Source organism: Lactuca serriola, chromosome 9 (assembly GCF_051521515.1).
Source record: "Lactuca serriola cultivar US96UC23 chromosome 9, Lser_US96UC23_V15, whole genome shotgun sequence".
Lineage (NCBI taxonomy): Eukaryota > Viridiplantae > Streptophyta > Magnoliopsida > Asterales > Asteraceae > Lactuca > Lactuca serriola.
The window spans coordinates 53750228-53764616 of NC_136416.1; the positions used below are offsets into that span (position 1 = coordinate 53750228).

General features: G+C 37.3%; 1 protein-coding gene across 1 annotated transcript; it reads left to right on the forward strand.

The window, feature by feature from the left end:
• Window positions 1-372: 372 nt before the first annotated feature.
• On the forward strand, window positions 373-3181 carry LOC145072364 (hypothetical protein At1g04090-like). Its single transcript, XM_079018777.1, has 2 exons — window positions 373-756; window positions 1401-3181. The coding sequence occupies exons 1-2, from the start codon at window positions 645-647 to the stop codon at window positions 2948-2950; spliced, it is 1662 nt and encodes a 553-aa protein (XP_078874903.1). The 5' UTR covers window positions 373-644; the 3' UTR covers window positions 2951-3181.
• The last annotated feature ends 11208 nt before the right edge of the window (window positions 3182-14389 follow it).

The window sequence follows — 14389 nt, forward strand, 5'->3', positions numbered from 1 at the left end:
TTTCAAACTATTAGTTTTTCATTTCCTTCCGCCTAATTCCTACTATTTCCACATGCTCAATCTTTTAACCTCACATGACACGACATATTTCAAGGTGTCCCTAACATGAAATCCGACACAAAAATAAACGGTTTGACACGTCACGACACGTTAATTAAACGGGTCTGATTAGGTTCAAACACTTTCAATCTATTTAATATTTCGACACGACATAAACTCGACACGACACGATTGACGAATGATAAGTCATGTTCCCATAAATTAACTATAGCCTCAAAGTCAAAGTTGAAACACCCTAAAAAGATTTATAGGAATACTTTCACGTTAAAATAGGAAGTAATGTATGGAAAAAAGCTAAAATATTAAGAAGACCCGTCGCACCAGACTTCCAAACCGATAAAGTAAATTTATTTACGCTCTCTCTCTCTCTCTCTCTCGTTGAGTTGCCGTTGTCTCACTCAATCTTCCAACTCTGATTAACACCGTTCTCTTCGACTTCTAGAGAGAGAGAGAGAGAGAGGAAAAGGGGGTCTCCGTTTTTGCTCCGATCCTCTCTCTTTCTTACCCAAAATTGAGTTCATCTATCGACGAATTTGAGTTTTTCCGATACCCAATCGGTAAATCGGAGGTTTAATAAGACAACGATGTTTGGATTTGAGTGTTGTTGCGGCGACAAAGACGGTGAATTCTACCCTCTATTGCCGGAAGAAACGAAACCCTTCTGTCTTCCTTCACCGCTTCCCCAATGGCCCGAAGGTATCGTCTAAGACCCATCTTCCTTCCTTGATTGTTTCTATGATTTTTATGTTCTTGGTTGATTTTGGCCGAAATTATTGATGGTGTTTTTATGATCATCTATCATATACTTTCCTTCCATGTGACAGTTTTCATTAATCATACTTCCGTTCTATGTGCGTTTGACTTGATTAATTTGAGTTAAGATTGCCAATTTCGGTCTGGGTGAGTTTGAAGGTGATCAAAGAAATCTTTTCATGGATCTAGTTTAATTGGATCCAGTTGAATTGAAATTTATGCTGACCGTATTTGACTTTGACTTTTCTATACCACACATGTGTATTAAGTACCAAAAATTTATCAAAGATTTGAAAACTTCATATGGATTTGAAGCTGTTTCAATTCAAAAATCAAAAGTCAAAATTGCAAACTTTTTATCCGAATTTGCTGTATATGTTATTTTCTGAATTAACTATCTCTTCAACTAGTTTCGGCGTTGCTGTTATTAGGGATAAGTATCAAGTTCATGAACTTGGTCAAAATTGGTGAATTTGAAAGTCAACCGGAAATTTAGTTTCTTGGAAGATTTTGAAGCAATATCGAAATCTAAAAATTCTCGATCTAACAAAGTAAAATACTCATGTTCTTAATGTGATGGATTGAAGGTCAAGGTTTTGCTACTGGAAGAATAAGCCTAGGAGAATTGGAAGTCGCAATAGTGAAAGATTTTGAGTTTATAGCGAGTTACACCCCCAAGAAATCAAAAACCGGCGTCACATTCTATAAACCGGTGTCAATCCCCGAAGGATTCTTCACCTTCGGTTACCACTGTCAACTAACCGATAAACAACTTCGAGGCCATGTTATTGTTGCTCGAGATACCCAAAACACAGCAGTAACAGACGCCGAATTTCCTCCACTAAAATCGCCTCTAGGATACGACCTTATCTGGAGTTCAAATTCTGTTTACGTGTGGAAACCGACTCCTCCCGATGGTTATCGAGCTTTGGGATTTGTCGTCACCATTGATGAAGATGAGCCAGATCTTGAAGAAGTCCGATGTGTTCGAGACGATCTTACTGAGGATTGCTTAATCGATGATGTTATACTTGGGAGTTCTTCTAATCTTCGAGTTTGGAACACGAAAGCGATCAAAACAGGGATGTTCTGTAAAGGTGTTACAGTCGGAACGTTTTTCTGTAGCACGGATTCGGTTAACAATGACGATATAAACATCTGTTGTTTGAGAAACATGGATCCGAAGCTTGAAGGGATGCCGAATTTGGATCAAGTCAAGGCGCTCATTGACCACTATGGCCCTACTGTTTACTTCCATCCCGACGAGCTATATCTGCCGTCATCGGTGCCGTGGTTCTTTGAAAACGGTGCACTTCTGTTCAAAAAAGGGAAATCTGACGGGAGATCAATCGATAGCAGAGGGTCAAACTTGCCTCAAGGCGGGAAGAACGACGGTGAGTTCTGGTTGGATTTGCCGGAGGATGAAAACGACGATAGCTTCGTCAAAAACGGGAATCTCGAAAGTGCAGAGCTCTACGTTCATGTGAAACCTGCTTTAGGTGGGACTTTTACTGATATCGCGATGTGGATTTTTTGCCCGTTTAATGGGCCGGTTACTTTTACAATCGAGCTATTGAATTTGAACATCGAGATGAATAAGGTCGGCGAACATGTCGGCGATTGGGAGCATTATACCCTCCGGATAAGCAACTTCGACGGCGAACTTGGGAGCGTGTACTTTTCCGAGCATAGCGGCGGCGAATGGGTTGACGCTAGTGAGTTGGAGTTCATCGAGGGGAATAAACCGACTGTTTACTCTTCGAAATGCGGGCATGCGAGTTTTCCGAACGCCGGGACGTATATTCAGGGATCGACGAAGCTTGGGATCGGAGTGAAGAATGACGTTGACAAGAGTGATCGGTTTATTGATTCGAGCAAAAAGTATCAGATTATAGCGGCGGAGTACCTTGGCGGCGTTGTGGAGGAGCCAGATTGGTTACAGTATATGAGGGAATGGGGGCCGACGGTGTTGTATGATGGGCGGTCGGAGCTTGAGAAGATTATACGTCACCTTCCGTTTTTCATCCGGTTGACGGTGGAGACGCTGATTGATTTTTTTCCGATGGAACTTTATGGGGAAGAAGGGCCCACAGGGCCTAAGGAGAAGGACAACTGGTATGGAGATGAAAGATGTTAGACGCGACACGTGGTTATATGCATTGATGGTTGTACGTTTGTGTACAATGGTTAATGCTTGGAGAGTCGGGGTGTGTTTATCTCCATGAATGAATTGAATTGTGTTTGCATGAATGTGTGGTACAATCCAACAATAGTTGATTATGGACGATAATGATATATTGTTGTAAAATAGACATTTTTCTTATTTTTATCTTATTTATTTGTATATATGAATCTGATGATTTGCTTATTGCATATGTATATTGCTATATGTTCAGCAATTTAATTTGAGGGTAAATTCAGAATATAATATCGTACACTTTGAATAACAAGTAGATTTTAAATATGTTATAGATCATTAAATAAACATGCATCACTAATTCTACATGCACAATCCAGTCAACAAAACGTCTGTATAATACAGACTCGAGCATGATGCATTATATTGAAGGGATATTGATAAGAAAAATCTCTAATTTTTTTTGGAGGTTTATTTATATATATATATATATATATATATATATATATATATATATATATATATATATATATATATATATATATATATATAGAGAGAGAGAGAGAGAGAGAGAGAGAGAGAGATTCAAAATAAAATAGAGATGTTGAAATTTAACTTCAGCTACATAATTCAGATCTGACCCTTCGGCGTACTGGTGCATCGAGTGATTTATAATCATAAATTATTATGTAGCGTCGTCCGTTCCTTTCACCTCCGCCACCTTCCCCACCATCACAACCGTCATCGCCATCACCACTACCACCACCTCTGCAGCCAACCGACCTCACCATTGCCACCCCTGTCATTTATACCATCGCCACCTCTACCACTATTATTTTTTTGCCACCAACCGTTATAATCATATATTACTCAATATGTGAATAGACATATATGTATAATCATTTATAATTAGGTATATACATATAAACACGTATAATCATGTATGATTATATCTCTCTGCCATATAATTATTTATGATTATGCATACTCTGCTGCTGTGTACGCTGGAGCGTCAGAGTGACAAATGTGAAATATATAGTTGAGTATGTATCTTAAGATCTCTATTCTTTTTAGTCTCAAGTGAACCTTCATATATATATATATATATATATATATATATATATATATATATATATATATATATATATATATATATATATATATATAGAGAGAGAGAGAGAGAGAGAGAGATAAATAGATAGATAGATAGATGAGAAATATAATAGAAAATACATATTAGGTTAGGTAACTACCAATCATATCAATCATAAAATGACACATATCCACTATCTAAAAGTTATTTAATTTACAAAAACCATCCTTTTAGTTTGATTAAAGTTACATATTTACTCCTTAAACACTTCAAACATTGAATTTAATAGCCCAATCAATTTTTAATATTAATCAGTTATAACTACTTCACATCACACACCTACTACGAAAACAAATCAATAATTATCTTCCACCATGATTCTAACATTATCACATTCTTCGGTTCAAAACATCTATGTAAAGTAAAGTGTATTGAGATCAAACACCAATTTCAATACAAAAGAAATAAAACGTGAGTCACTTAATACAAAAGAAATAAAACGTGAATCAATGTTGCTAAGTAGAAATATGAACAAATTTCTGAAATTCATTCTTAACTAAATTTGAAATAATATCTAGATGCACATCTAAAAATCAACCCAGATGTAGGAATCAATCCACATTTAGTAATTAATGAATACAAAACTAGAAATCGTTGGTGAAAGCCACACACTAATTAACACACACATGCATATCTCGACCAAATGTTGATTCTTCAATAAAACCTGATAATGGTGAAAGATGAAATGAAATATTTTTGAAAAATGGTAGGATGTGGGTTTCAGAGAAATGAAGGGAAGAACACCACCAAAATTGTAAATGTCATCTGATCGGTGTTCTTTCTTTTTCATTTGGGCGTTTCTTTTGATTGATCAAGTATCAAGTACTAAGCAGATTGATTCAAAAGTCTCAAATTTGTGATTATTAGGGTTCTGGTGAGTTTCCCTTTCAACTGAACTTTTTTGTTATATTTTTTTTCCACTATTTTTTTATCTTATGTAGAAATTTCCCTCATTTATTGGAACCCCTCTCCTGTTCGACCACCGTATTCAAGGATCTAAAACAACCACTGATAGTTTCTTAGGTTTGGTGGTCAGAGCATCGTCGAAATTGCAGATCAAAGGTTCGATTTAGGAATTTAATGTCTTGCGATTGACTGCATTTTAATTATGCATACCCACCACATCGATAATAGATTGAGGCTAAAAGGGGGTGAAAAAAGAACAAAGATTTTATGACTTTTCTTGTGATGATTCCTGCAACATAAAAAGGGGATTTAATGTTCATGGAGGGAGGCTTACGAGGAAGATGATGTCGATCGAGGGAGGGAGTCACATGAACGAAAGTAGAAGGAGGGTGGTCGGCTGGATTGTAAAGATTCGAAAAAAGAAGAAACCCTGGTTAATTGTTGGTTAAACTTAATTGATTCACATTTTGTGGAATCTGAAAAGGCAAAATGAAGACTTGAAAGAATTTCCTCGATTTATATTAAAATTTTAAAATAATAATACAATAGATTAATTAGAGACTATTTTTCAAAGTATAAGGACCATTTTTATAACTTAAATAACTTCTAAAAAATGGACACGTGTCACGTTTTAATTGGTTCCTATAACTTTCTATTGATCTTGAATATATATATATATATATATATATATATATATATATATATATATATATATATATATATATATATATATATATATATATATATATATATATATAACGGTTCAAATGAGAACCCCAAAAGGTTAAGAACAATTTTTAAATATTTTCATTAAGGACGTATTGGACAAATCCAACATTTATATTGCATTAAGAAAACATTTCTATTCTCAAGTTTACAACTGATTGCCGCTTGTCGTGGGACCACTGTCGGACTATCGATGAACCATTTTTAGATCACCACCGGACCATCGTCGGCTATACTAACACCAAATTCAGTGACATTTTTCTGGTCGTACTCACAGCTTAATAGAACAAAAATTGTAGCCCCCTATTTCTTTGGTAATACTTTTTAGGGAAAATGACATATATGTCCTATTAAGTTTTTAGGGTTTACCCATTTAGCCACTTAACTTCTTTTGTTGCTTTATGAGGGAGATAATTATTTGTAACCTAGCAATCTAATCCCTTTCATATATTGTAGCCAATTTCCATTTCCACATAAGCGTAAACTAACACGTAAGCGATGACATGACAAGAATTCAAAGCGTCCCAACAACCCAAACGACGTCGACTTGTATATGAATCGTACAAAGCACGCTTGGACTGTTCAAGCCGCCTTCACATAAATTGAAGACTTTGTTACCCTAAAATGGCACATCTGGAAACTTGCTTACCCCAATCTTGTCTTTAACTTCACTCCGAAATAGTAAAAATGCCTACGCGAGCATCTGTAGAACACAACTGGTCTCCAAACTACCGACGTCACATGACGGAGAATCATTCCAATGGTGTAACCAACAAAGACATGGCCATCAATCTACTGCAAACCTAGTTGGAATTGTCTCTCATACGGGAGGACTTCCAAGACCAGTTGCGTGAGCTCCGACAGGGTGTTAATCGAGACTTGAATGGCATGAAACGTGAGGTCGATGACGTTCGTGCTGGTCAGCTAGATATCTCTAATATCCTTGTTGATCTTGAGAATCATTTCTTTTCTCTACAAGGGTTGTATGAGAAGATGGTCGTTGAGCACAACAAATGTAAGAAAGTGAAGTATTTTGTTGGGATTATTTGTGTTTCTACTGTGGGTGTGTTCACCTACAAGTTCTTCAAGTAACAAAAGAATTGTAGGTTAAGGCATTTTTGTCCTGGGTTTGTGTTTTGGTGTGCTATTTAAGTTGTTTATTGTCGATATTAGTAATAGATTTTGTGTCTAGTGGCGCTTGTTGATGGTGCTGGTAATAGTTTGTAGTGTCGGTGCATATAGTTGGTGGTGGTGGTGATGGTCATCCTTTTTTGATGAAGTATGTTTCGATGATCTTTGTAATAGGTTATGGAATAGGAAAAAATGATGTAAACAAACCCATGGCTGAAATATCGGTTTATATATTATTAAAAAAATCTTACACCTATGTTTATGTTCGTGCATGAGCGAATGAAACATTTGGGGATTATATATGTTTGGGTAAGTTAGTCCCACTCATGTGGATCTTCATCGTTGGGATGGGACGACAAGCTAAAGCAAAGTCAATCTATTTTTAAGTAGATACATAGGGATCACAAATGGTGCAGTTGGGAAAAAGGGACAAAAAAAGAATATTGCACACGTGGCATAATGGTCTTTATCTGTATGGAAACAACTTTTCTAAAGTGTAGTTTTTTTGTTTACTTGTCAATGCACTTTTGCTTGTTTAATTGTCAATTTCATATCAAATATATGGATTAGATTAATGGATTAAGTGATAGATAACCTATTACAGGAATAGCTTAATGGATTAAGTGACACAAAACCTGTTACAAAAATTGACTTAATTACCCCCACATCCTAAAATTTTAGTAATGACAAGAATAGCCCCTAAATGGTCACTTTATTTATATGACAAACATACCCATACTTGATTACATACTGTAAATGGCTAAACCACCCTAAATGACCAAAATACCTCTACAATTGCTATAATTCTCCTTCTTTCTTGGTTAATAGACATGACTAAAATACCAATACCTTCCTAACTTAATCTAAAATAACATATAATAACTTTCCATACCATAAAACAACATAACATACATCATTTCATTTATTGCAAAAGGCAGGAATGATGAACACAACATTTGTAACATACATAAAATTCCAATGTTGTAAAAATCCCGATTAGGACCCGATTAATCACCAATTAATCCCAAGGCGCTACTCGACCGATTAGAGGGCGCCTAACGATTAATCTCTGCATACAAAATGACTAAAACAGGAGAACTCGAAGAAATTTTAACACTTTGAGAAGTTATACTCAACATAGACTATTTGAGGTATGATTAGTGTTGTACTTATCATATGAACCTATTTTGTTATGATATTAGTGGTATTTACGAACTTTTATATGATATTAGTCATATTTAATTTTTTAAAATCTAACAAATTAGCAATTAATGGTCCCCGATTAATCTCCGCCTAGCCGATTAATCCCTTGACCCCAGTCTACCGACTAGCTAACGTCGAGCGATTTTTACAACCTTGTAAAATTCATAAAAATTTTAAACTTTTTCAAGCATCCAAAAGCCACTAGTTATTACAAAATGTTTTCAAAATAGTTTCATATCAGAGAATCCCAGAAATCAAAATCATAAAATGTGAGGAGGTGCACGATCAAGCCTTCGCCTTCCCGCGATCATCCGAAGTACCTGAAACAAAATCCAAAACTGTAAGCCCGAAGCTTAGTGAGTTCTCCCAAAATACTTCACAACAATAACACACCTATAATAACAGCATACTATGGGCCCAATCAACCATTGGGTTGGAATGCCCCAGGCCCTCAACCATCGGGTTGGAATGCCAACATACTATGGGTCCAATCATCCTCGGGATGGTATACCCTCGACCTACAACCATCAGGTTGGAATGCCCACACACTATGAGTCCAATCATCCTTAGGATGGAATACTCTTGGCCCACAACCATCGGGTTGGAATGCCCCACATACTATGAGTCCAATCATCATTAGGATGTAATACTCTCGGCCCACAACCATCAGGTTGGAATGCCCCGGTCTGTTGGTTCATGCACAAAGCAAAAAAGATTCAACCACCAATCAAACATATGCATATATATTAGATAATCACATAACCGTCTATAGACAATCAACCAATCTACAGATCACTAAGCATGGCAACATCCTATCTACCAGGATACCAATCTAACTGATCACATTGGTAATAAAGCAGGATAACAATCCAAAGGGTCGGCCTTGGTGCCTTCGACCCTTGAGTATAATGAGGAAAATCCACCTCACAGATAGTGCTAAACCAGTAATATCAATCCCAACTCGCAGCCTACAATCACCAAGTAACTAACCTTATTAAAACCCCAAATGACCAAAAATACCCTTAAAGTAAAACTTGGTCAACCTTGGTCAAAGTCAGAGTCAACAATCCATGTTGACCCCAACTCGTCGAGTGCATCTCCTGACTTGTCGAGTTTTTTCATGTCACAGAAAGTCGTGAAAAGCTCAAGTCCACTTGTCGAGTTATCAAAGCAACTCGTCGAGTTCTTCAGCATCCAGAAAGCCGGGGAAAAACTCAACGAACTCGTCGAGTTATCTCATCAACTCGCTAAGTTCACTCAGTATCCATAAAGCGGGAAACCCTATCCAACTCATCGAGTTAGCTAAGCAACTCGTCGAGTTTTCCTGTGTTAACATATTCAGCCCTTTCCAGTTGAATCCAAGGCCCCAAACTACAGATCTAGCCCCTTAGGATTGAGATACCACGTAAAGTTGCTAACTTTACGTGAATGTAAGGCATCAAAGGAATTAAATCACTCATAGAAAGCTTATTATGGGTTTTAGAGCATGAATGAGGGCCAAGACTTAATAACGTTGGCAACTTTAAGTCCGAGGAGGCCCTAAGATGCTCAGATCTGAAGTCCTAGCTTCAAAGCATGCTCAAAACCAAGAATGACTCAAGAATAAGCTAGAAATGACCATAAACTCTCTAATGGAGAGATGTAACAAAATAGTGATTAAGATGGCAACTTTTTACCTCCTAATGGACAATGCAGTGAATCTAGTATATCTAGAGCATAAATCACATATCTAGATGAAGACAAATGTTCCGTTTTGGAGTCCGTCGAAACTCCTTCTTCTGAACACTAGATCTCATTAGAAGTACTTTGATCTCTTGGGAAATCCTTCTAAATCTCAAGATCCTGCTGAAAAAATAGAAGATATGAAGATGAAAATTTTAGATCTAGAGGCAAACATCATAGATCTGGAGCCAAAGCTCATATATCTACAGGAAAGAGTGTGAGTAATTGATGACGATGGATGTTCAGATGCGTAGGTGGTGGCTATGGCGTGACATCAACATTAGGAGAAGATGTTCTGATCAAAATATGAGAAAGTGCACCAAATCAGAGTTACTAGCTGTGGTGGAGATGTCGTCGTTGGTGGTGGCGGTGGTGACGATGTCGTCGGAGGCGATGGTGGAGGTGGTAGTGTTCATCACAAGTTGTAAGCTTGTAGAAGAAGAAGATATAAGTTTTCTTTTCATAGAGAATGTAGAATAGAGATAAGACAATCAAGTAGGTGAAAGTGTATGTAATATGTGTAATAAAATATGAAGTGGGTTTTAGTTTTTAGTTATTTACATTCCTGCCACTCTTTTTATTTTGTTAGTAATAGACAAAAAAATACCCTTTCAATAAGTTTTGCAAACATTTATTATAAAAATGACAAATATACATTAATAAAACTGGTTCTTAACCATTTTTTGGTTCTCATTTGATCTTTTCCATATATATATATATATATATATATATATATATATATATATATATATATATATATATATATATATATATATATATATATGTATGTATTAACTTCATTGGGGTTATATTCTATAATTTCGATTCCACTTCTTAATTACACTTTTTTATAATCTTCTGTCATCATTTTCTTATGTTTTTCCAAAATGAAACTCGCAAGAAGACTGTTAATTTTGTAAAGTTACGGTTTTATCTAACAGACGTATAGTAGTTTTACCTAAGGGTGAAATTGGTATGGTACCAGTCATTTTTTCTTTAAACCGTGTACTGTACCAATTATTGTTGGTACCAACTTATTTGGCTACCAATAACTTTGGTTGGTACGTGTTGGTAATGGTATGTACCAAAAAGTTTAGGGATTTTATGAATAAAGCTTTTTTTTGTGTTCTTGAACATTGGAATTGTGAATGGGGCTTTTGTGATTCATTGAACTTTTCAATTGCCCTTCATGTTTGTGACTGGGATACCAAAGATCACAAACAAGGTGTGAATAACCATGCAAATCAGCTTGGTATTCTCGAATTCATTTATCACCTAATCAATGTACCGGTTAACCACACACGCTCCATCGATCTATGATAATCTACAAGCTACCCATTGTCATCCTTCATTAGTCCCATATTAGTGTGTCGGTTAACCACACACTATCACAGGATGACGGTTTTAGACTAGTCAATATCGTGTGCCACTTAGTGCTTCTCCGACCAAGTCAGGCTAACTTTGACGATCTAGATGTAATAACGAACTTAGGAAGCAAGAGTCACGACAAGGAACACTTCAAGTACGAAGGAAAGCTTCTATTATATAACTCAACTTCTTTACAAGGAAACTTCTTCGTGGTTTGTGCAAATAAGCCCTTCTCCCTATTTATAGGAACCTTACACCTCCTCAAGGGAAGTTTCTAGGTTCCGAACATTCCCGAGTATTCTAGATCATTCTTACAAGTTCTTATTCTACATACAAAATTCTGTAAGGTTCTATACTACTCTTTTGTGTCCTAGAGGATTCTACGATGGTCTAGGATCTTCCGTATCATTCTAGCTTCCTCTAGTTCTCTCTTGATTATTCCGGATCGTTCTTCCATGTTCCGCGGACACCTATAATTTTCTAGTGTCTTCCGGGGTCTCGTAGAGTATTCTTGATCTCTCTAGAGACTTCTCGAGGATACTTGATCGTTCTAGAGTTCTCTAGATGAACGTGGAATTTTCTATAAACTCGGTTCGTGACACCATCCCCCACTGAAACCCTTGGCGTCCTCGTCAAGTCTTCTAGTATGTGTTACTTGTGTTCTTAATTCCTCGTATGTTGTGGGTCTTCTCGTAGCCTCATGACATTTCGGAGTAATCCTTGCGGTTAATCGTGACTCCATCTTGCACCAATATGTGTTGACACCTTGAACTATGTTGCTTGGTTTCACATACTTCCTGTTTCAATCACTAGTCGCTTGTGAATTATCTTTCTTCTTCCAACGTAGGGTATTTTCCTGTATCTTCCCAACTTCCCTAAGGTCTTTGTTAAATTTCATCGATAATAGCGTTCGAGACCTTGTTCTACTCCTGTATCTTCCCAACTTCCCTAAGGTCTTTGTTAAATAGAAAAGCTTATCTTTCTCCTGCATGTCGGGTAACTCCAACATCAAGCTCGTGAACTCGACTACGTAGTCTCGGATGGATCCCACATGCTTTAACCCACGAAGCTTCTTCATCGCTATGTCATCAGAATTATGTGGGCATAATTGCCTCTTAAGTTGCATCTTGAATTATTCCCATGTGTCTATGTTGTATAAGCCTTTTTCATTGTTTCCATGCTTCCTTCTCCACCATAAAGCTGCACTCTCGCATAGATAAAGAACGACCGTATCTACCTTTGTCTTGTCGTCCTTCGCTTGACTAGTATTGAAGTAGCATTCCATTAACCAAAAGAACTCATCAAGTTCTTTAGGGTCGTATTTACCTCCATACTTCAATGGTTTAGGTGCTTCTATGTGTGGCAACATTTTCTCCATGACTACTCCGGCTATTGCTACCTTGCACAATTTTACTTCAACTTCTAACGTGGCTACCTTCCACAAGGTGTTGATTAGTCCAAGGACTTCTTCCTTGATGACACTGATGGATTCCTTCATTCCATTACTAGTGTTATTCGTATCTCCTATAAACTGCTCGACGATATCCTTCCACTCAAGGATCTCAACAACATTAATATTCACCTTTGTAAGCTTGTTTTCTAAGCTCGCCAAGGCATTTACTTACTGGTCCCTCTTCTTCGACTTCATTCCCTTCTCCTTTACTATAGGGGGAATGTTTACTACTTCACTTGCTCCTTCCATCGTTTATGGTCTCTTACTTGCGTGAACATGTCTCTGATACCACGTGTCACGGGATGACTCATTTAGACTAATCAATACCGTATGCTACTTAGTGCTTCTCCGACTAAGTCAGGCTAACTTCGACGATCTAAATGTACTAACGAACTTAGGAAGCAAGAGTCACGACAAGGAACACTTCAAGTACGAAGGAAAGCTTCTATTATATAACTCAACTTCTTTACTAGGCAACTTCTTCGTGGTTTGTTCAAATAAGCCCTTCTCCCTATTTATAGGAACCTTACACCTCCTCAAGGGAAGTTTCTAGGTTCTGAACATTCCCGAGTATTCTAGATCATTCTTACAAGATCTTATTCTACATATAAAATTCTATAAGGTTCTATACTACTCTTTTGTGTCCTAGAGGATTCTACGATGGTCTAGGATCTTCTGTATCGTTCTAGCTTCCTCTAGTGCTCTCTTGATTATTCCGGATCGTTCCACCATATTCCACGGACACCTATAATTTTCTAGCGTCTTCCAGGGTCTCGTAGAGTATTCTTGATCTGTTCGGAGACTTCTCAATGATACTTAATCATTCTAGAGTTCTCTAGACGAACGTGGAATTTTCTAGAAACTCAGTCCGTGATACTTGATCGTAGGGTACTAGATCTAGTTGCTTACTTACGAAGTGAGTCTTCTCACTATACTTACCTGAGCGGTAATATTGTATGACTGAAGGGTCTTATTTGAGTTATCAACCGGAGGGTCCTATGTGCTTATACTGAGCTATATGAAATTATGCATTTTGTCTTTGTGATATATGTTATATTATTCTGTGCTTTACTAAGTTAGGACCGAAGGGTCCAAACCGAGTTGTGAGACCGGAGGGTCTTCACTGAGATACATGATTGGAGGGTCCAACCCGAGCTGTGAGACCGAAGGGTCTTCACTGAGACCCATGACCCTGAGCCATGAGACCGGAGGGTCCTCACTGAGACGCATGACCGTAGGGTCCATGCCGAGCTATAGCTATGAGAGGCTTATTATTTGTGTATGTGGTATTTTGGGGAACTCCCTAAGCTTCGTGCTTACCGTGTTGTGTGTTATGTGTTTCAGGTACTTCTCAGGACCACGGGAAGGCGCCGACTTGATTGTACACATCTGTTCGAGATTATGTTTGAGGACTCTGGGATATTATCAGATATTTTGTTGATTTTTGTTTTGACAATTGATACATTGGTGGTCTTTGAGAAATGTGACATTGATTTTTATGTGGTTTAAAAATGAAAATTGTGCTTGAAAAGTTAGAGTGTTAAAACCATGATACGGCTCGTGGCATAATGACATGAATATGGTTGACACATAACACTTTTATTGATTGATTAGACATGTATGATATGTATGGCTCGTTTGATATGTATGGTATGTGGTATTTGGGGAACTCAATAAGCTTTGTGTTTATAGTTTGTGGTTTATGATTTCAGGTACTTCAGGTTCGAAAGGGAAGGGCCCCGCTTGATCGCAGCGCATACACCCGTGTTTTCCGCAA